Raw genomic sequence first — 21,181 nt, forward strand, 5'->3', positions numbered from 1 at the left:
TTCTTTCTTTCTTTCTTTCTTTCTTTCTTTCTTTCTTTCTTTCTTTCTTTCTTTTAATTTGACCAGAGAAGGACAGAGTGAGAGAGAGAGAGAGAGAGAAAGCAAGAAAGCAAGCCCCCGGGTCTGGAACTTGAACCACAGTCAGTCATGTGGGAGTCCAGCGCCATTAACCACCATGCCACCTGTTGGCCCCTCTCTTTGGTCAAATTTTTTTAAATAATAATAATAATAAAGTTGTACAGATAATCCTTACAAAAGAAAAAAAGGGAAAAAAAAGATCCTGTTGGAGGGACCAGCAGGTGGCATGGTGGTTAAGGTGCTGGACTTCTGCATGGCCAACCGCAGTTCAAGTCCTAGATCCAGTGGTTTGAAAATCACATCCAGCCTGTGTCCGTGCCCCCAATTCCAAGAGGAGTGTGGAGGAGAAGGGGGTGCAGCATGCCCATCCCCCAGGGAGTGATTTCTCACTCTCCCTCTCTGTCTCTCCAGTGAGCACATGCACCATATGGTGATAAACCTTTTTAAAACATCCTGTTAGAGGTGAGTGTGTGTGTGTGTGTGTGTGTGATGTTAGAAATAAACTTGAAAATAAAACAAGAAAAAAAGAAAGAAGCAGTAAACTGGGATTGAAAACCTGCCAACTGGACTCCGTCAACCCTCAAAGCTCATTGGATGTGACCAGTTGTCAGTGCGAAAGGCCACTCTAGGTGTGCTAAACAGAAAGCGATTTAGTGCAAGGACTTAGGGGCACACCGCATCACTGGAGGGGCTCTGGGCCAATATGTTTCAATCTCCAATGTTTGAAACAGAGAAAAAACATGCTAAGGGACCAGCAGATGGTGTAATGGCTATGTCGCTGGACTCCCATGTAGTGGACATGGTTCAAGGCCCGGACCCGGTGCCTTAAACTCATGCCGGGTGCGTGGGCATGCGTGCCCAGGATCCTGAGAGGAGAATGGAGGAGAAGGGATTGCGGTGTGGCCGTCCCCCCTGGGAGGTGAGTTCTCGCTTTCTGTCTCTCTGTCTCTCTCTCTGTCTTTCTGGTGAGCGCACGTGCCCTATAGCTAAAACTTCTCCAAAGGAAAAAAAAGCTAAACACTGCTTCGTGGGGCCCAGCCTCGAGTTTCTGAATCAGTAAGGAGGTCTGGGGCCCAAGGCACGGCACTTGTCACGAGGCCCCAGCGATGCCAGCGGTGTGTGAATGAGATCACGCTTTGAGCAGCACGGGGCTTCCAGTAAGGAGTTCAAACACCACCCAGCTGAACCACCAGGGAGCTGCTTCCCGTGGACGGTGAGCAAAGTGGAGACCGCAGCCCAGCCAGGGGAGCACAGGCTACTGAGACGCACTCGGCAGCTGGGACCGACGGAGGACTCCTCTTTGGTTCTTGGTCCAACCTAAGGCTGGGAGCAGCAGCGGGTGCCTGAGGGAGGCTGAGGCAGGGAGGCGGAGAGCCACGGGCTAATCTGGGCCACAGAGCAAGACCCTGTCTGAGCGAGTCAGTGGCCTGGGCCTGTAATCCCAGCAACCCAGGAGCCTGAGGCAGGAGGACAGCTAGACCTTGAGAAAATGCAAAGAAGGAAGGAAAGAAGAAAAGGAGGGAGGGAGGGAGAGAAGAAGGAAGGAAGAAAGGAGGAGAAAAAAGTGGCTCCATCAGAACCACCCAATTCAAAAACGTCTCTCAACACCCACAGACCTGGAAATAGGCTCGCTGGAGAACGAAAATGTACGAAAATGAATTCTATGCCTCCACAGCTTTGCTTCTTAGCACACATGGGCGTGCACACACACACACACACACACACACACACACACACACGGCCGCACTTTCCACCTTTCACACCTCCTGTGAGCATCTGTAGTTGGTAAAAGCAGCTCCACATCCAGTCAAGAGCTGCAAAGGCTTCTGGGAAATGTAGTTTGGGGTTTGTTCTGTTCTGTAGCTTCTGCAGTAGAAAAGGGCACCTGGAGGTGGAAGCGAGGGGGTTAAGACGGCTGGATTCCCACATGGTCGTCCATGGTTCAAATCCTAGACTTTAAACTCACGCCGGGTGCACGTGCGTGCGTGCCCAAGATCCCGAGAGGAGAACGGAGGAGAAGGGATTGCGGCGTGGCCACACCCCCGGGGGGATTTCTCACTTTCCCTGTCTCCGTCCCTCTCCTCTGTGGAGAGCACACGTATCTGGTGGCAGAAGCCTGTGTGCCTGTGTCCTCCTGAGTCTGCCACTCTGCTCGAGTGTGCCTGGCTGTCCTCTGTGTCTAGTTGTCTGATTGTGACTGGCCCTGACTGTATCTGTCCCTTTGTCACTGTACTTTTTTTTTAAATTTTTTTTCTATAAGGCACGTGTGCTCACCAGAGAGAGAGACAAAGAGAGGGAGATGGGTGAACAAGGGCTGTGATGGTTAAGCGCTGGACTCCCACATGCCTGACACGGTTCAAGTCCCAGATCTAGTGGCTTTCTTTTTCTCTTTCCCAAAAAAATGTTTCCATATGGCAAGCAGGTGCTGTGATGGTTCAACATGACCCATTATGGTTTGAGGTTTCAACGTGGCAGCTTATAAATCACACTGAGCACATGTATGCGTGTTTGTGAGGGAGAAAGAAAGAGCATGTGTGTGTGTGTGTGTGTGTATGTGTGCACGCGTGCTCAAAATCTTTAGGGGAGAAAAGAGTAGATGGGATTGTGATATGGCTAGTCTCTGAGGGGTGATTTCTCACTTTCCCTCTCTCTGTTTCTGTTTCGTTGGTTAATTGAAAAAATAACAGTAATAATGTCAATAAATAAATTTTTTAAAAAGAGAGAGGGGAGAGACAAAGAGAGAGAGAGTGTGAGAAAGCACCTCCCAAGAGGGATGGTCACATCCTTCCAGGGTTTGGGGCACATTACGTACACACACCTGGTGTGTTTTTCTTTCTTTCTTCCTTCCTTTCTTTCTTTCTTTCTTTCTTTCTTCTTTCTTCTATCTCTTTTTTTTTAAGAGAGAGGTTTTTGCTATAGGGTGCATGCGCCAGCCAGAAAGACAGAGAGAGACAGAGAGACAGAAAGAGAGAAATCACCCCCTAGGAGGATGGCCATGCCACAGTCCCTTCTTCATTCTTCTCCCGGGATCTTAGGCACGCACGCACATGCACCCGGTGTGAATGTCAAGCCACCAGGTCCAGGACTTGAACCGTGGTCGACCACACGGGAGATAGTCATTATGCCAACTGCTGGTCCCACATCTGGTGTGTTTTCAATCTGCCTGTACTGGGACTTGAACCTCACATTTGGTCATGTGGGTTCCAGCTGCCTTAACCACCACACCACCTGCTGGTCCATGTCACTGCCCTTTCTACATCTGTGTTCCTTGTTTTCCAGTCTGTCCAGAACTGGGGCTGTCAGAACTGGGGCTCCATGTCTGGGTCTGTTCCTGACAGTCGTGTGTTGTCGGCCCCGAATCATGTCATCGGGAGGCAGAGGTTATGCACACCTGAGAGTTGCACGCACAGCCTCACACAACCACACACACACTCCCACAACCCCCAGGGCCACACACACACCAGCACAGCTGACTGCACACGCACATGCAATCACACGCATGTGCAGGGGGGTAGGTATAACCGCACGCACACAGAAGCCAGTCCCTGCCCCACAGCCCTCTCCTGCGCTCTGTGCTTGTGGGTGTGGGTCTGACTTCATTCCTCCTGCGTGCATCTGGTCCCTCGGCGTCTGTGTGTGGGTTCTGTCTGTGCAGGCCACCTCTGGGCTGCGTGTGGTGTCTCTGTGCCTGTGTCCCCATGCTCTCCGGGGGAGCCCTCCCTGGCTCCTGCATGGCCACTCTCTGGGCCAGCTCCCTCTGGTGGTCCTACGGTGAACGGCCAGCACCAATTGACCAGCGGGAAAGAGAGGAGGGAGGTGGCACTTTTTATGAGGCAGACTGAGTCCCCGGCAGCTGCAGAGTGGAGGAGAGGAGACAGCCTGGGTGTGATGCACAGACCAGACACGGCCCGGCCAGGCAGGACAGAACTGTGCGTGGGGAGGGGGTCTGGCCCCTGGGGCCGCACCATCATTGCCCACCCACCCCACAGAAGGCTAGGAAGAAGGATGCCTGGGTTTCTCACAGCGGGTGGGGGCAGGGGCCTCCGTCCGGGGACGTCACCCTGTCAAACTTCCTCTCTTAGCCACACAGGAAGCTGAGCCGGCTCGGGGCCCAGCTCCAAGCAAGCACAGGCCCCCGGGACCCCTGGGGAGAGGCCCCGGCCGGGCCGGCCCTGCAGGGACCATGGGATCCAGAGCCCAGTAAGAGCTGACCCCTCCCTCATCCTCTGGACTGAGATTCCCAGGGCAGGCCTGGGCTGGAGCAGAGGGGAGCTGGGCCGGGGGCAGGCCTCGGAGGTACACACCCGCAGGGGCAGGTGACCGTCAGGCAGGACCCTTCGCTGACCTCAGCCGAGGACACTGCCCTGGAGGTTGCGTGGGCCCGGCAGCCTCTCCTCGCCCTGTCTGTCCTGCTCGGTGGTTCTGTGTCTGTAAGACTGTGAGTGGGGACAGCCCTCTGAGCTGTGTCTCTGGGTGACTGTGAATAATGGCTTCCGGGGCTCAGCAGGTGGGCTGCAGGGGAGGGGTGCTGTAACCTGCGAGGGGTGAGCGTGTGCGACCTCCGCAAGCATGAGGGTAAAACGCTGGGGACCCTTGTCAAGGCTGGGTGTTCCAGGGGACAGGACAGTGTCTGCTGTGGGTCTCCGTCTGTGTCTCTCCCAACATCCTGTTCGCGAGGTAGGGAGCAGGGGAGGAAGACAGAGATTGGAGGGCTCCGAGGAAGGATGGGGGCACCCCACCCGCCTGTCTCTGACGGGAAAGGTGGGGTCAGCCACCAGAACCCCTGAAGTCTCACGCACGAGGGCACACGGACAGGCCACACGGATGCTCACCCATGTACCCCGCGACACTCACAGCCGTACAAGAGAAGACAGACATTGCTCACCTTCGGACTTCGGCCTTCCTGACGCCAGGTGGAATCGCACACACGCACGCGCACACACACACACAGTCACGCTCTAACCTGGGCACACGGAATCAACACAGTTGCACACACAGCCTCACACAACCACACCCTCCCCCAAGCCCTTGGGATCACAAGCCCCCACCAGCACGCCTGGTTGCACATGCACACGCAATCACACACATGTGCAGATAGTAGGCACGACCGTACACGCACAGCACCAAGTCCCTGGACCACCCACCAACGCTTTCCTGCTCCACAGAGGGGGTCCTCCTGCCATGTTCGACTGGTTCTTCGAAGCGGCCTGCCCTGCCTCCCTGCAGGAGGGTGAGTGGGGAGCATGGGGGGCTGGCGGGAGGCAGGGAGGGACCTGGGGCCCTGGACTCAGAGGCCTGCTCTCCCCTGCAGATCCCCCCATCCTGTGGCAGTTCCCCCCAGACTTCAGGGACCAGGTATGCAGGCGGGGTTCTTGTTTCCACAGGGCCAGGCCCAGTCCCTGGGGAGGGGAACTCTGTCTCCAACCCAGAACCCACGGGCAGGTGTCTGTGTGTCTGTCCACCCGCAGGAAACCGTGCAGATGGTGCCCACGTTCTGCTTCCCCTTCGATGTGGAAAGGTATGCACCGAGCGGACACGGACCCTCAGGAACCCCAAGGAGTCACTGCCCAGGGACTCGGACACTTGAGACCCTGAAAATGAGGAACCTCTATCCATATGACCCAAGGACCCAGACAGACACCCTGAAAACTAGGGACCTCTATGCGTGGGGCCCCACAGACCCAGACAGACACCTGGAAAACTAGGGACTTCTATGCATGGGGCCCCACAGACCCAGACAGACACCCGGAAAACTAGGGACCTCTATGCGTGGGGCCCCACAGACCCAGACACCCGGAAAACTAGGGACCTGTATGCATGGGGCCCCACAGACCCAGACACCCGGAAAACTAGGGACCTCTATGCATGGGGCCCCACAGACCCAGACAGACACCCGGAAAACTAGGGACTTCTATGCATGGGGCCCCACAGACCCAGACACCTGGAAAACTAGGAACTTCTATGTGTGGGGCCCCACAGACCCAGACAGACACCCTGAAAACTAGGGGCCTCTATGCATGGGGCCCCAGGGATGCGAAGACCCAGGAGCCCAGAGACGCTAACTGTTAGGAACCCATACATCCAGGAACCTAGGCACACAGGAACTGAGATACCAAGGGACCCAAAATGCTGGAGACCTATGCAGCCAGGGACTCGGCCGTTCAGGGACCGGAGCAGCCAGTGTCTGACACGGGACAAGCAGCACCACTGGGAAGCCAGGGGTGGCAGGGAGCTGGGACAACCGGGTGTCTCTGAGAACCTTTCCTCCACTTCCAGGGAGCCCCCCAGCTCTGCAGTCCAGCATTTCACCTTCACCCTCACGGACCTGGAGGGCAAACGTAGATTTGGTTTCTGTCGCCTGAGAGCCGGTGCCCAGCGCTGCCTCTGCATCCTCAGGTGTGGGGGCTGGGAGCTAGGGCGGGGCGGGCGGGCAGGGAGGGCCTAGGCCCAGGGTGGTTTCACAGAGCCTGTGTCCTCTCTCCACAGCCACTTACCTTGGTTTGAGGTGTTCTACAAGCTCTTGAACACAGTGGGAGACCTCCTAGCCCAGGACCAAGTGAGGCCTGCTTCCCTCTCACTCCTGCAGAGCCCCAGCCCCTCCCAGAACAGCCAGGCCTGATCCAGCCCCTTGGCTCCTCCCAGACAACCCAGCCTGGGCCTTGGCCCTTAGAATCACCCACGCACCTTCTGGCTCAGACACCCCCACCCCACCCAGGTCTCAGAAGCGGAGGAACTTCTCAAAAATCTGCTGCAGCAGCCACTACCCGGGCCCCAGGCCTCCGTGGGGCTGGAGCTGGTGAGCAGACTCCAACCCCTGGGCGTGGAGCCTTAGGTGGGCGGGGAGGCTGCGCCCAGCCCTGAGACCACACAGCTGTCACTCTCTCCCAGGGCAGCGGAGTGACGATTTCCACCGTGCACGGGATCCGGCCTCCTGCCCCAGGGAACAGCAGGCCGGTGAGCGAGCTGGGTTCAGGGACCCTGGAAGGTTGGGCACCCACGTGAGCCAGCCTCCTGACTGATGGATCCCCGGCCAATGCCTCCCACTAGCTTTCCTGTTTCGTCGCCCCCGACTCCGGCTGCCTGCCATCCATCCCTGAGAACGTGAGTAGGGACCTGGGATGGGACTTGGGGGCACAACAGGTCCCGAAATCCAGGGGCGATTCCAGATCCTGGAGTCCGTCCGCACCCAGCGCGCATCTCTGTTCCCCAGAGGAACCTCACGGAGCTGGTGGTGGCGGTGACCGACGAGAATATCGTGGGGCTGTTCGCCGCGCTCCTGGCGGAGCGAAGAGTCCTGCTGATCTCCAGCAAGCTCAGCACCGTGAGGCGGGGCCCGCTTAGAAGGGGCGGGGCCAGAACTTAGCTCCGCCCCTGGGGCGGGACCACGGGGGCCTGATCCTTGTTCTAACCCCACCCTACAAAGTCCTGGCTCCACCCCTGTGTGGCGGGGCTCAGAGTGCCGTAGCTCCTCCTCTTTGGGAGCGCTGCGTGCAGGCTCCACTCACTGCGGGCAATTAAAGGCCTCGCTCCGCCCCGGAGGAAGAGCTACATCCTAGCCCCGCCCCCTGAGGCAGTGGGCGTGACCGAAATCTGGCTCCACCCTCAGGGCGTGGCGAGTGGGTGCGTCCTGGCTCCGCCTCTTTAGAGTGTGGTCCTGAAAGATGAGTGGCGGGACCAGAGCGGAGTGGATAGTGGCTCCGCCTCTTTGGGGTGGAGTGAGTAGAGGCTGAGTCTTTGCTACCCGGAGGGATCCCGGAGGGATCCCCGGCCTATTAGCTTCGTCCCCTCGAGGACTAGGAAATTAGTCGACTTCTTGGTCTAAGTTTCCGCTGGTTACCCAGTAACGGGTGGGGACAGGAGACTGGGCGCGTGGGAAATGGAACGGGGAGAGCCACCCTCGCAGAGTTAGGAGTCTAGGCCTTGACTCCACGACCCCCTATCGGTCCCCAGCTGACATCATGCGTCCACGCGTCCTGCGCCCTTCTGTACCCCATGCGCTGGGAGCACGTGCTGATCCCCACGCTGCCCCCGCACCTGCTTGACTACTGCTGGTAAGGAGGGGCCCGGGGAGGGGCAGGAGCTGGGACAAACCTGGGGCCTGGGAGCGGCGCCCGCATGACCCGGGTCCTCTCGGTCTGCAGCGCGCCCATGCCCTACCTCATTGGAGTGCACGCCAGTCTCGCTGAGGTGAGCTCCCTCCCTCTACACCCCCAGACACGCTTCCCCGCCAAGGGACCTGGGTCTCTGAGCCGCAGTCCCTCCCTCCTCCGCAGACAGTGCGCGACAAAGCCCTGGAGGACGTCGTGGTGTTGAACATAGACTCCAACACCTTGGAGACGCCCTTCGACGACGTGCAGGCGCTGCCCCCAGACGTGGTCGGTGTCACCCTGCACCCCCTGCTCATGGAGACGCAGGACCTACACCCCTGCCCGCTCAGTGCCACCCCTTGTCCCGCAGGCCTCCCTACTGAAGCTGCGGCTCAGGAAGGCCGCGCTGGTCCCCGGAGAAGGGGTGTCCCGTCTCTTCCTCAAAGCCCAGGCCTTACTTTTCGGCGGTTACCGCGACGCGCTCGTCTGCAGTCAGGTGAGCAGTGGTGACCCGGAAAGAGGCCTCGTGGGTTCCTGAAGGATTCACCATAATAATGATGATTTATGGAGTGCGTACTCGGGGTCTCTGTGTGTTCATCTGTGAAACAGGAGACCTATAACACCCACCCAAAAGGGTCTTGTGAGCTGGAGACCCAGCATACGCCAACGGCTTGGAATGGTGTCTAGCGTCGTGAGCATAGACAAAGGCTCCGTCTTACTGCTAGTATCATCGCATCTATTTTTTAAATAATTATTTTATTTCACTTTATTTATTTATTTTATTCATCTTTTTTTTTTTTAAAGTTTGACCAGAGAGAATGAGAGAAGGAAAGTGAGACAGCAAGCTGCCAGGTCCGGGACTTGAACCATAGTCAGCCATGTGGGAGTCCAGCACCTTAACCACCACACCATCTGCCGGCCCCTTTATTTATTTTAATTTGACCAGAGAGGGGGAGAGGGGGAAAGAGAGAGAAAGTAAGCTACCAGGCTCAGGACTAGAACCATGGTCAGCCATGTGGGAGTCCAGCACCTTAACCACCATGCCACCTGCCAGCCCCGTATGATCTCATGTAATGCTTGCACTGTTATAAGTTGGATACTATATTACAGTTCCGTTTCACGTGTGAGGGAACCAAGGCTTGAAGAAGTCCCACAGCGAGGGAAGGCTGAAGCCAAGATCCAGCCTGCCCACATTTTTCCCAACCATCCTATAAAAAATATTATTTGAGCATCTGACGTCCTGTGGTCTCTGGTTTTACAGCATATCCGCATCTGCCCACTTCCCGACCCCGAGTCTCCACCCGGTCTCTGCCCCCAACTCCTCTCCAGCAGGTTTCCACCCTGGTGCCCCACAGCCCCGGCCGTAGCCAGAGGTCATTTAGCCGTCACCCTCCCCTGCTCGCAGCCCACCTAGGGCTCCACCTCTCTCCCGGTAAAAGCCCAAGTCCTTCCCAGGCCCACCAGGCCCCGAGCAAGGCGCAGGCAGCAGCCAGTTCACTACATAAAGTGGTGGAGAAACGGAGGTTGGAAGCGAGGGGCCAGGAGAGCCTCGGGGAGCTCAGGACGCGAATTCTTCCAGGGCCAGCCAGTGACCTTCAGCGAGGAAGCCTTCCTGGCCCAGAAGCCTGGGGCGCCGCTGCAGGCCTTCCACCAGCGGGCTGTGCACCTGCAGCTGTTCAAACAGGTGCGCGGGAACCCCGGGGCGGGGCCTGGGGCGGAGGGGCGGGGCTGGAGCAAACGCCAGGACTTCCGGCTGGACTTAAGGAGCAGGGCGAGGACTTTCTGGGTCCGGTGGGTGGAGTCGAAAGGGCGGGGCGAGGAGGGATTACTGGGTCCCTGTGGGTGAGCTGGGACAAACTTCTGGGATCTCATGGGTGGTGCTGAAGCCAGTCGAGAGGGATCCTCCACTCCAGGAACCCCAGATGGGTGGAGGAGGCAGTACTCAACTGTGTTGTAAAGATAGGAGCCCCCCAATTCCTGGGTTCCTGAGGGTCAAGACCTACTAGGTGGGGGAGCAGGGAGAGAAGGAGGGAGGATTAAAGTGGGGCCAAGTTCTCAGGTCCCAGAGCAGGGGTTCTCCCCGTCAGGGTTGGGGATCCAGAGGAGGCTGGCTCCAACCAGTCTACTTTTTTGGGGGGGAGAGATGGCAGGTGTGGGTTCTTGACTCCTGGGATACGAATGAACAGGGCGAATTTCAGGGTTCTTGGAAGAAGGTGAGATGGACCACCTTCAGACTCCAGGCTCTCAAAGGGGCGGGTCCCCTTAGAGGGGCAGAGATCGACTTTAGTCCCCTGTGAAGGGCATACTCAGGGCCTCTGTGTGCTCATCTGTAAAATAGGAGACCTACAACACCCACCCAAAAGGGTCTTGTGATTTGGGGGCTGGGGAGAGGGTTGACTCTCGGATTCCGAGGTGGCTTCTGCCTCTTGAAGGCCAGGCAGGGTCCTGAGCTCCGGCCCTGGGGTGCCTGCCATTCCCTGGGTCTCCTGAACTCTTCCCTGCTTAGTTCATAGAAGCCAGGCTGGAAAAACTCAACACAGGAGAGGGATTCTCGGATCAATTCGAGCAGGAGATCACTTTTTGCGGGGACTCCTCAGGTGAGCCCCAGCCTCACCCCTGAGCCTCTGCCCGCCAGCACCCCAGCCTCAGCCTGCCTCCAGGCCCACCACGCTCTCTCCTCACACAGGCACCCTGCGCTCCTACCAGCTCTGGGCCGACAACCTAAAGGTACTTACACTGGACCTCTGTTAGTACTTCTTACTGGATCAGTTTAACCCCACAGCAGTTCATGGTAGGGTCAGCATTACACTTTATTTTTGAGAGATTTTTTACTATAGGGCGCATGTGCTTGCAGGAGACAGAAAGAAACAGAGAGACAGAAAGCGAGAAATGTCCCTCCCCGGGGAGGATGGCCACACCGCAATCCCTTCTGGTTTGGGGATTTTAGGCACACACACCCAGCATGAGTTTCAAGCTGCTGGGTCTGGGACTCGAACCTCCGAACCTCGGGAGTCCAGCACTTAACCACTACACCACCTGCTGGCCCAGGACTAAGCTCCTTTATAGAGAGGACGCTCAGTGATAGCAGCTTGTCAGTGACACACAGCCCAGGGTGGGAAGGTGGGGTCTGGGGCCTACCCTGGTAACTCCAAGGCCCTAAGTCCCTTCTCCTTGACGTCCTCTCTCCCCAGAAAGGGGGCGGTGCCCTCCTGCATTCGGTCAGAGCCAAGACCCAGCCGGCTGTCAGGAACATGTACCGCTCGGTGAGACTGGGCTGGGCAGGCCAGGTCGCAGGGGTGATGAGGGAGAGGGGGCAGAAGACACTTCGGCCCTCCATGAAGACGGGCCATTATGACCTCAACAGGCATTTGGTTTTGGTTTTGTTATACACCGGGGAGCAGGGAGTGAGAAAACATCCCCCCCGAACCCACACCCCTGGGGGGAATGGCAATCTCTTCTCCATTCTCCTCTCGGGATTGTGAGCAGGTACATGTCCAATGTGGGGGTTTGTGTGTTTTTCTTTTAAGATTTTTTTTTGCCACAGGGCACATGTGCTCACTGGAGACAGAGAGGGGGAAAGTGAGAAACCATCTTCCCGTGGGGGATGGCCATGCTGCAACCCCTTCTCCTCCATGCTCCCCCCACAATTTGGGGCATGCATCCATATGCACCCGATGTGTTTTCAAGTAGCTGGATCCGGGATCAAACCGCAGAGTTGGCCATGTGGGATCCAGCGCCTTAGCCACCATGTCATCTGTTGGCCCCATGCCCAGAGTGTTTTTCAAGTTGTTGGGTCTGGGACTCGAACCACAGTCAGCTATGTGGGATCCAGCCGTCTTAACAGGTGGCCCCACAACAGACATTTGACGTGCACACTTTTTTTTTGTAATCGGACTGAACCCATGTTTAAATCATTCACAATTGTCTCCACTTTTATTGTTCATGTGCCACCCCCTCATCTGTAGGGCTCATTTCTTGCCTAGACAACCAACAGTCCTCGGTGGTCACCTCTCATCCCTTTCAGTCCCAGCTTCTGGCCTCGTGACGTTCTTTTCCTCCACACCCCAACGTGGCCTGGCATCCAGTTTTGCAGCTCAGAACTGTCCTCTCAGTCTGACTTTATTCTTCCCTCGGCCGTGAGACACGAACTCCCGCTTATGTCGTTTGCCACCCCCCCGTTTCATTTGGGGGTATCGCCTCCAGATTCACTGCTTCTGTTAGTCCAAGGGGCAAGCGTGTGTGTTGACTTCACGGGTGGTATGCAGGGTTGTCGTGAACTTGTCTGTGACATACGGGTGGACAGATGGCAAGACAGAGCCAACCCCGGGGACAGAAGGGTCCGATCGCCCTGGGGTCTAATTCTCCCCTCTCTCCACAGGCCAAGAGTGGTTTGAAGGGCATGCAGAGCCTGCTGGCGTACAAGGTAAGGCCGAGCGCTGGCCAGTGTCCGGGACTCGGGGGTCGGGGGCTCCCAGCTCATGCATCCTCTTCCAGGACGGAGACTGTGGTCTGCTACGGGGGGGCTCCCTGAGGGCTCCGTCGCTCACCAGCCGCTCGGATCGCCTGCAGCAACGCCTGCCTATTACCCAGCACTTTGGACAGGTAGGACCGCGCTTCTTTCTCGCACATGCACACCCGGAACTATCAGGGAATCCCCCTTCTTTCCTCAGCTCCATCCATACATCTCGCTTCCCTCCTCACCCACTTAAATTCACTCTCCTACTGGGACCAGTAGGTGGCCTAATGGCTCTGTCGCTGGACTCCCATGTAGTCAACTGCGGTTCAAGTCCTAGACCCGGTGGCTTAAACTCACGCCGCGGGCGTGTGTGCGTGTGTGCGTGTGTGTCCAAGATCCCAAGGGGATCCTGGCTGATCCAGAAGGGATTGCAGTGTGGCCATCCCCCCTGGGGGTGATTTCTCACTTTCTCTCTGTCTCTGATGAGCACATGTGCCCTATAGCAGAAACCGCTCCACTCCCAAAAAAAAGAAAAATTTCACTTTCCTGCAAAAAGCCCCAGTCTCCTGACACTGGCTCCTAAGGTCCTATCTACTCCCACCGTCCCCAAATATGCCTTTGCAGAATCGGCCCCTTCGCCCCAAGAGACTCCAACTGGAAGAAAAACCTTCAGAGGCCCTAAGAGAGAGGTAAGGCTCAAAGGGAGGGTGGCAAGACCAATGATGATGACAGTCAAACCCCTGTGGGTCTCAGCTGCTGACCGAGGCCACCCATGCTCTCCCAGGACACCCCCTCTGAGCCCTGAGGATGCCCAGAGCCCATGGGCAGAGGACGCGCTGGACAGCAGCTTCTTGGGGTCCGGAGAAGAACTGGATTTGTTGAGTGAGATTCTGGACAGTCTGAGCGTGGGGTCTAAGAGCACAGGCAGCCTCAGGTCAAGCCAGAGCTTAGAGTGCTGTCACAGAGGGGACCTGGACAGCTGCTTCAGCCTGGTGAGAGCCCGCGCCCCCTCCCCCTTGCCCATCCCTCCCGCACCTGGAGAGACACATCTCACCCGTCTCTCCACCCCAGCCTGACATCCCAGGGAGAGCAGAATGGCAACAAGACGGTGCAAACCCAGAGCCCCAGCCCCTGTCCCTGCCTGCGGATCTGTCGTTCCCGCCAGACACACAGTCTGCAGACACCATGAGCGTCTCCGAGAGCCCCAGTCCCCAGCGGCTCTCACAGGTCGACCAAGAAACCCTCTCTCCATCCCAACCTTCAATAGCTCCTACAGACCCAAGCCGCCAAGGGGACCCTGGGCCCCGTCCTCTCACGGAGCCCCTAATCCTTCATCTCTCCCCTCCCCACAAGGCAGCTGAAGAAGAGTCTGGAGTCCAGGAGAGCGCCTGCTCCAGACTCTCCATAGCACCCACCCAGCCCAGGCCTCCGGGAAGCCCCCAATTTCTGGCCCCTAAAAAGCCCAACTTGGATACTGCCTGGATGTCTCAGTCCGAGCGTTCCTCGGACCCCAGTTCTCTAGAGAACCCCAGAGTCCAGCTTCCCAAGGTCGAGCTAGCTGAGGATGCTCACCCCCAGCCCCACAAGGGGGTGGGGGCCTCCCATTCCCCTGCCACACCCACCACCAGCTGGCAAGAGCCCCAGGTCAGAAGCCGGCCCAGAGTCGCTGACCTTAAGAAATGTTTTGAGGGTTAGAGGTCAGGAATCTGGGGAGATCCCAGGCCCTCAATAAAGCCACAAGAAAAAAAGTCAAAGCTGAGTTTTCCTGATAAGCTTATCTGGGGCTCTCCCTCTACTCAGAAACCCCCCAGTATCCCCTCAAGTGTTGGGGGGCAATCTCTACTTGGCTCCAAGGTGCATTTAGAAGTTCCCTCCTTTCGGAACCAGCAGTTAGCGTATGCCTATGTTGCTGGACTCCCATGTAGTCGACCGCAGTTCGAATCCCAGACCTGGTGGCTTAAACTCACGCCAGGTGCGTGTGTGTGCGTGCCCAAGATCCCGAGAGGAGAACGGAGGAGAGGGGATTGCAGCATAGCCATCCCTCCTGGGGGGTGATTTCTCGCTTTCTATCTGTCTGTCTTTCTGGTGAGTGCACACGCCCTATCGCAAAAACTTCTCAAAAAAAAAAAAAGAAGTTCCTTCCTTTCTAGGAAGTCCCTGTAGTCCCCTCAGATCCCGGCTACCTTATAGTTCATCTCTGTACCTGTGTCCATCCAAGCTACTGTCCCAACCAGCTCGAAAACAGCTTTTATTAGGTCTCACTAACAGTTTTATATAAATATATAAAGAGGGAACAGCTCCACCCTCCTTTGCCCTGAGAGCAAAGTCTTGGAAGCACCTTCTTCCCTGCTAAAGCACTGGGTGGGTCTGATTGCCCCGAGAGGGCTCTGCCTGCCCCAAGGTCACACAGCAAGGAAGGGAGACCGGCATGGGGAGGAGACCTAGATGGGCAGGCAGCCCGACACCGTCTCCTTGGAGTCCTGGGGGGCTCGGGCCTCAGCTGCATGGGAGAACTGAAAGAAAGGAGAGGGGGTTGTCGAGCCTGCACGGGCAGGAGGACACTCGCACGGCGGCGATGGTTCGGCAAGCAGGGAGGCAGGCCCCAGCCCCAGCGCCCCCAGCTATGGGCAGTCAGGCAGAGGTGACATGCTGCAGAGCCCACCATGCGTGTGCCCCCCCAAGTCCTCCAGACGTCAGAGGCCGGTGTGTCGGTGGCATCAGCTGAGTGTGAACATGCACCCGGCAGTCCTGAGCTGCGGCGGAGGCGGTGGCTGCAGTGGGCCCTGGCGTTCAGATGAGCCGCTCCTCAGGCGGCAACTTGAGGTTGGGGGCCGGTGGCGCCCGGGCACCCACCTGCTCCTCGCTGCTGGGCCGGTAGGTGCCCTCCGTCTGCCGCTTCTCCCGAAGTTTCCGCACCAGCAGGGCCAGCCCCACGGCCAGGAGCAGGACACCCAGGATGGAGAAGACTACGATGATGGCTGTGATGGCTTCCTGAGACTGCAGAGGGGACAGGTGTGACTCCCCTGGGGACCGGGGCGGCCTCCCCACACCTGCACCCCCCCCCGGCCCCCCACACTGGGGCTCTTAAAGATAAACAACCTCATCCGCCTAATCTGGGGCCCCAAGGCTTCCCAACCTGCCTTGTCTCAGATTCTCCTGCCACACACCTGTCCCTCAGGGACCCCTGCTCCTAGGAGACTGCAGGAAGTGTGGGCGCCTAGCTCCCCCACTGCCCAGGAAGCACGTGAGGCTCCTGACCCCTTAGACTTTCCGGGTCAGGTATTCCAGTCCGTCCACCCTAATGTCCATCCCTAACTCCCCAGTCTTTGGGAGGTCGGAACTTTCGGCCTCCCCGCTTGGCTCTCTGCTATTTGATCTCTCAAACACCACCCTGCTCTACCACCTGGAGGGGGCTGCTGGTTATTCAGTCCCTCCCACCCACTTCACGTGCCGAATAACATGAGTAACACCCCTGCTGCCCTCCGCCCACATGCACCCCAACTCACCAGCCCCCCACTGGAGCCGCCGCCAGTGGGTATATGCGTGCTGTTTCCATCCGCGAGAGGGTTCAGTGCTGCCAGGAGTGGGTACAGAGCCTACGTTAAGGTTCGACCCATCTCACCTTCCCCATCAGGGCCCCCTTAAAACTGCCCTCCTACAGACAGGCCCTCCCCCTTCAAGCGCTCACCCCCCACTTGCTCCCTTGCCACCTGGCCTAGCAGAGCCCGGCAGGGGGTACTGAGTTAACAGGTGTTTTCACTGGACTTGGGGGCTGTGATAATAGATGGTGTCCGGAGGCCCAGCCCTCCCCTTCATCGCTCCAGCCCTGGGCCCTTAAGGAGCTGGGCGGCTCCAGCCCTTCCCTGGAGTGTCTGACTCACGCCTCCCCCTAGGCTCCCCCCAGGCTCCCGAGTGGGACAGAAGGACCAGTGGCTGCCCCACACCTAAAGTCGCAGTGTCAGCCCAGGCCCAGGGCCTCCTGACTCCCAAAACCCCTCAGAGGGCCGACACTGGGGGACACAGGCCTCCTCCCCACCCCACCTCCTGCGGAGCCGCCACCCAGCCCGGACACCCACCTCCAGGGCCTCAGTTCCCGGAGCCCAAGTCGGACAGGTGGAGGAGGGAGCCAGAAATCCTCGACTCCCAGCCCTGGTTCTGCAGACCCTCCCAGGCATCCAAGCCCGCTGCCCAATTCTTGACCCTCTGGGCCCCAGAAACCTGCCTTCCTGGGCCCCATCCCCAGCAGAGACCCGGGAATTCGGCCCCTCCCCGCAGCTTCCCCCGCTGGTACCTACTTTGCCCCCAGGCCTGGCCCCGGCGGGCCGGCAGCAGCGGGAGGCTGAGGGCCAAGACCAGCCCCAGGCCGGGGGTCGCCATGGGCCGGGCGACGAGTTGGTGGCGCCGGGGGTTCTCGAGCACCGCTCCTACCGCATCTCGGGCCGGGGGTACCGCGCCTGGGCACATGCGGCGGGAGAGAGGCCCGAGCGTGGGGCTGGGGACTGGACCGGGCGCAGGCCCACGGAAGAGGCGAGCGCGCCAGGGCACCTCGGAGTGCCGCCCCGCCCCCGCCGCCAGAGGTCAGAGATTACAGATTAACTCCCGGGCGCGCGTTCCTGGGCTGGGGAAAGGGAAGGGGCAAGCGGAGGGAGGCAGGCCAAACCGCGCGAGCCGCTCCCTCCCTGGCCCGTGTGTCTTTGACCTTACCCGAGTTCCCTGTCCCGGTTCCTCGCTCGAACCCCCAATCGGCCCGTCGGTTTCTCGGTCCGACCCCACCGGCTCCGCCCGCTCACGTGACCCGGAAAGTTTAGTCACTCACCTGGGAGTCGAGCGCACTTCCGGCTTGTGCACCTGAGCCTGGAGGGGAGGGCGGAGCCGAGAGGGGGCGGGGCCGCGCCCGGAGCGCACCTGTAACGGGAACCAGGGCCACAGGGGGAGGGGGAGGTCAGGGGAGGCGCAGGGCGAGGAAGGACCTCACACCTGCACTGCAGGCACCTCTTCAGGATCACAGGTAGGGAGGCTCTCGGGGCAGGTACCTCTGTAAGCCGCACGCTTGCCTGAGATAGACCGCGGTGAAAATGCACCCGTAGAGAAGACACCTGCGCATACACTCACCTACGGGCGACTCCTGCATCGAACCACTTCTGTGTGGGGTCGAGCTGCGAGGACGCAAACCTGTGAGGGAAACATCTGTATAGAACACACCTGCACCGTGTTACAACAGCTGGCTGAGACATTGCGGTGTGCAGTACAGCTGTTTGAAAATGCATCTGCTTAGCCCACCTAGAGACTGTTCTGTACTTGTATGGGGGCGTTCCTATGTAGAAATGTGTTGGAAATACCTGTATGAGACATACCTGCATCTGAGTACACCTGTGTGGGACCCCGTGAGTATGTGGAAACATATCCCCTCTGGGTCTATCCCTGGACCACATCTATGGGGACTGTAGAGTGCATGCATGAGTGAAGGAACACCTGCTGAGAAACAGCTGCAAGGTAAAAGATGTTTCTTTTGGGAGCCAGCAGGTGGCATGGTGGTTAAGGGACTGAACTCCCACATAGCTGAAAAGGTTTGAGTCCTGGACCTGGAAGCTTGCTTTCCCTCTCTCTCTCTCTCTCATTCTCTCTCACACTCACTCTATCTCTCCCTGGTCAAAGTAAAATAAATAAATAAAGTTAAATAAAATAATTATTTAAATAATAATAATAAATACATATTTTTGCTCTTTATTTTATTCTTATTTATTTTTTCATTTTTTTAGAGAGAGATTTTTGCTATAGGGTGTGTGGACTCACTGAAGAGACAGAAACAGAGAAATAGCCCCCCTACCGGGGAGGGGGGGCGGGAATGACCACGCCACAATCCCTTCTCCTCCATTCTCCTCTTGAGATTTTTGGGCATGCACGCACATGAGCCCAGCGTGAAATTTAAAACACCAGGTGTGGGATTCGAACTGTGGTCAACTATGTAGGAGTTCAGCAACATAACTGTTACGCCATCTGCTGGTCCCTAAATAAAATTTAAAACAACAACAACAAAAAAAAAAGTCACTTTGTCTGAGGAACTCCTGTATAAAATTGAGATCGAGGGGCCAGCAGGTGGCATGGTGGTTAAGGGTGCTGGACTCCCACATGGCCGACTGCAGTTCAAGCCCTGGACCTGGTGGCTTGCTTTCTCACTTTCTATCTCTCACTCTGCCCCTCTCTTATCAAATTAAAACAAGTGAATAAATAAAGTTAAATGAAATGATTCTTTAAAATAAAATAAAATTGAGATCAAAAGAGGACTAGATGTGGGGACACCTACAGGAGGCATACTCATATTGAAGCACTATGTGGCAGAAGTGCCTATGTGTTAAAGCCCCCCTGCCAACAGCAAATCTGAGAAAACACCTTTTTCAGGGGCTGAGGGACAACACCTGTGTCCCTTTCCCCCATCTTGTAGGGCATCTGTGAATGAAAACATCTCCTAGGAGACGTTCTATAAGAAGCTCATATGGGGCCAGCAGGTGACATAGTGATTAAGGTGCTGGACTCCCACATGGCCGACCATGGTTTGAGTCCTGGACCCAGCAGCTTGAAACTCACTCTGGGGGCGTGGGCATGTGTGTCCAAAATATTAAGAAGAGTCCAGAGGAGAAGGGATTGCAGCATGGTCATCCTCCCTGAGGGGGTGATTTCTCACTTTCGCTCTGTCTCTGTCTCTCTCTCTGGTAAGCACCTGTGCTCTATAGCAAAAATCTCTCTTTAAAAAGAAAAAGAAGCTTGTTTTTCTGGAACACACCTGTCTGGGCAGAAGTTGGCTGTACCTTTGGATGAAAAGAGAGGATAATAACATGACCCTCTCCAGAGGGTTCTCGGGCAAAGAGTGATGATCAAAGGATAGGGGCTAGCAGGTGGTGTAGTGGTTAAGTCGGTAGACTCCCACCTGACCGGCTACAGTTCAAGTCCCAGACCCGACGGCTTAGCAAATCACACTGGGCACATGTGCCCACATGCCCATAATTCCAGGAGGAGAATAGGGGAGAAGGGATTGCAGCGTGGTCATCCCTACTGGAGGGTGATTTCTCACTTTCCCTCTCACTGTCTCTCTCTGTCTCTGTCCAACAAGGGCAAAAGCCTAAAACTTATTTGTTTAATTTAAAGAATAATTCATTTCAGGGACCAGCAGGTGGTGTGGTGGTTAAGGTACTGGACACTCCCACTGACTATGGTTCAAGTCCTGGACCTGGTGGCTTACTTCCTTGCTTTCCCTCTCTCTCTTTCTGTGTGTGTCTATCTAGGGTCAAGTTAAAAAATAAAAATTAAAAATTAAAAAGAATGAATGACTAAATGAAACTAAATAAATAATTCTTTTAAAAAAGAAAAAAGAATAATTCATTTCTTCTAGGGTATAGAGTAATGATTAGGGACCCCACATCTATATAAATGCGTGCTTTGCCCCTTGGTGAGATGAGGACTGGGGAGGGGGCCAAACCTTGCGTCTCCTCATTTGCAAAGCTGGGCCGGTACCATCTACCTTACAGGGCTTTGGCGACGACGATGTCAGAGGTGAGTAAAGGGCCTGGCATGTGCAACGCACTGAGTCAGTTCTTGTTATTACTACTCACTGTCAAGTGGCCTGGGCGCCCCTCCCCCTAATGGTGAATCGAGAAACTGCGCCCGAAACTAGTGGGAGGGACACTCTGCAGGTGCAGCGAGCGCGACATGCTCGGGCCCCGCCTCCAGCGCCCAACCGCGCCCCAGACGCTGAGACACCCTCGCCGCCACCCCACAAGGCTGGTCCCTATAGATCAGCCAACCCGGGGGCATCTGGATGCGGCCTCGGCTCCTTTAAAACTGCCTGGCAGGCGGCGGGGCGGCGGGGCCGGAGGCAGACAGGGATTGGCAGGGAGGCCCCGCCCAGGTGGAGCGGCGAAGCGAGACGGGCGGGCGCAGCTCCGGCGGCTGTAGCCAATAGGAAAGCGACTTTGCAGCCGCTCCGTGCGTCGATCTTCTGTTTCCTAGTCTGAGTGGGACCGAGGAAGGAGGCGTGCGGGCGGAATCGAGGGATGGAGTGAGGAGCGCCGCGTCTTGATCTTCTGTTTCTGAGGCCGATTGGGGGAATATGACATGAGCGGGCGGGGAGATGGAAACCCAGATGGCGCAGGGCACTGGCATACGCCTGGAAAAAGCGAGAACTTGCGTTCCTAAAGAGGATTGATCAATAAATGAGGGTGGTCAAGTGGAAACACATCCCTGACACCTCTCTCTTCGCCACCTTGGGGATAGAGAAAGAGGGTAAACTGAGGCACGCAGGAGCGCAACTCTGAAACCAGAGCTGAGACCATTCAGCTTCCTAGCCCCTCTTCCCAGAACGAACGCTGGAGCTCCCTCAGCTGTTCGACACCGGAGCATCCCAGACCTCCCTCTCCACGCCCCCAGCTCCGCCCTCGGCCCCCTCCCTGTACCCCCCAGTGTGGGTCGGGGGAGGAGACGCAAGTTCTGGCGCGGGCGGCGACGGCTAGCAGTCACCACCTCCAGCAAGTTCCTGAGCCCGGCAGGCAACGCGGAGGCTAAGGTG

At 57.2% G+C, this 21,181-nt stretch overlaps 3 protein-coding genes across 3 annotated transcripts in view; 2 read left to right on the forward strand and 1 right to left on the reverse strand.

Annotated features, from left to right (window-relative positions):
- The first annotated feature begins 4,154 nt into the window (after positions 1-4,154).
- On the forward strand, positions 4,155-14,583 carry DENND1C (DENN domain containing 1C). Its single transcript, XM_006170243.3, has 23 exons — positions 4,155-4,278; positions 5,244-5,308; positions 5,390-5,433; positions 5,547-5,596; positions 6,355-6,474; positions 6,565-6,634; positions 6,794-6,874; positions 6,967-7,032; positions 7,126-7,179; positions 7,289-7,399; positions 8,029-8,129; positions 8,220-8,265; positions 8,352-8,453; positions 8,536-8,661; positions 9,745-9,849; positions 10,672-10,762; positions 10,852-10,892; positions 11,357-11,428; positions 12,544-12,588; positions 12,660-12,767; positions 13,246-13,310; positions 13,406-13,613; positions 13,693-14,583. The coding sequence occupies exons 1-23, from the start codon at positions 4,262-4,264 to the stop codon at positions 14,314-14,316; spliced, it is 2,412 nt and encodes an 803-aa protein (XP_006170305.1). The 5' UTR covers positions 4,155-4,261; the 3' UTR covers positions 14,317-14,583.
- A 273-nt stretch (positions 14,584-14,856) lies between these two features.
- On the reverse strand, positions 14,857-17,219 carry CRB3 (crumbs cell polarity complex component 3). The gene is made up of 4 exons (XM_006170244.3): positions 16,917-17,219; positions 16,128-16,195; positions 15,475-15,618; positions 14,857-15,134 (listed from the first exon to the last, which is right to left on the reverse strand). The coding sequence occupies exons 1-4, from the start codon at positions 17,083-17,085 to the stop codon at positions 15,063-15,065; spliced, it is 453 nt and encodes a 150-aa protein (XP_006170306.2). The 5' UTR covers positions 17,086-17,219; the 3' UTR covers positions 14,857-15,062.
- Positions 17,220-21,065: 3,846 nt separating this feature from the next.
- The window catches only part of SLC25A23 (solute carrier family 25 member 23), a 16,339-nt gene continuing 16,223 nt past the window's right edge, over positions 21,066-21,181 (forward strand). The window contains exon 1 of the mRNA XM_006170246.3: positions 21,066-21,178. The gene's annotated coding sequence lies outside the window, so the exon portion shown is untranslated. The remainder of the gene's footprint in view (positions 21,179-21,181) is intronic.

Source organism: Tupaia chinensis, unplaced genomic scaffold (assembly GCF_000334495.1).
Source record: "Tupaia chinensis unplaced genomic scaffold, TupChi_1.0 Scaffold148210_1, whole genome shotgun sequence".
Lineage (NCBI taxonomy): Eukaryota > Metazoa > Chordata > Mammalia > Scandentia > Tupaiidae > Tupaia > Tupaia belangeri.

Coding starts and splice junctions, on each gene's coding strand:
- DENND1C (XM_006170243.3), top strand. Junction 6,875..6,966: donor CCTCCGTGGGGCTGGAGCTG/GTGAGCAGACTC, acceptor ACTCTCTCCCAG/GGCAGCGGAGTGACGATTTC. Junction 7,033..7,125: donor CCCCAGGGAACAGCAGGCCG/GTGAGCGAGCTG, acceptor GCCTCCCACTAG/CTTTCCTGTTTCGTCGCCCC.
- CRB3 (XM_006170244.3), bottom strand. CDS start 17,085: ATGTGCCCAGGCGCGGTACCCCCGGCCCGAGATGCGGTAGGAGCGGTG. Junction 16,196..16,916: donor GGGCCAGGCCTGGGGGCAAA/GTAGGTACCAGC, acceptor CACTCCTGGCAG/CACTGAACCCTCTCGCGGAT. Junction 15,619..16,127: donor GCGGCTCCAGTGGGGGGCTG/GTGAGTTGGGGT, acceptor TCCCCTCTGCAG/TCTCAGGAAGCCATCACAGC.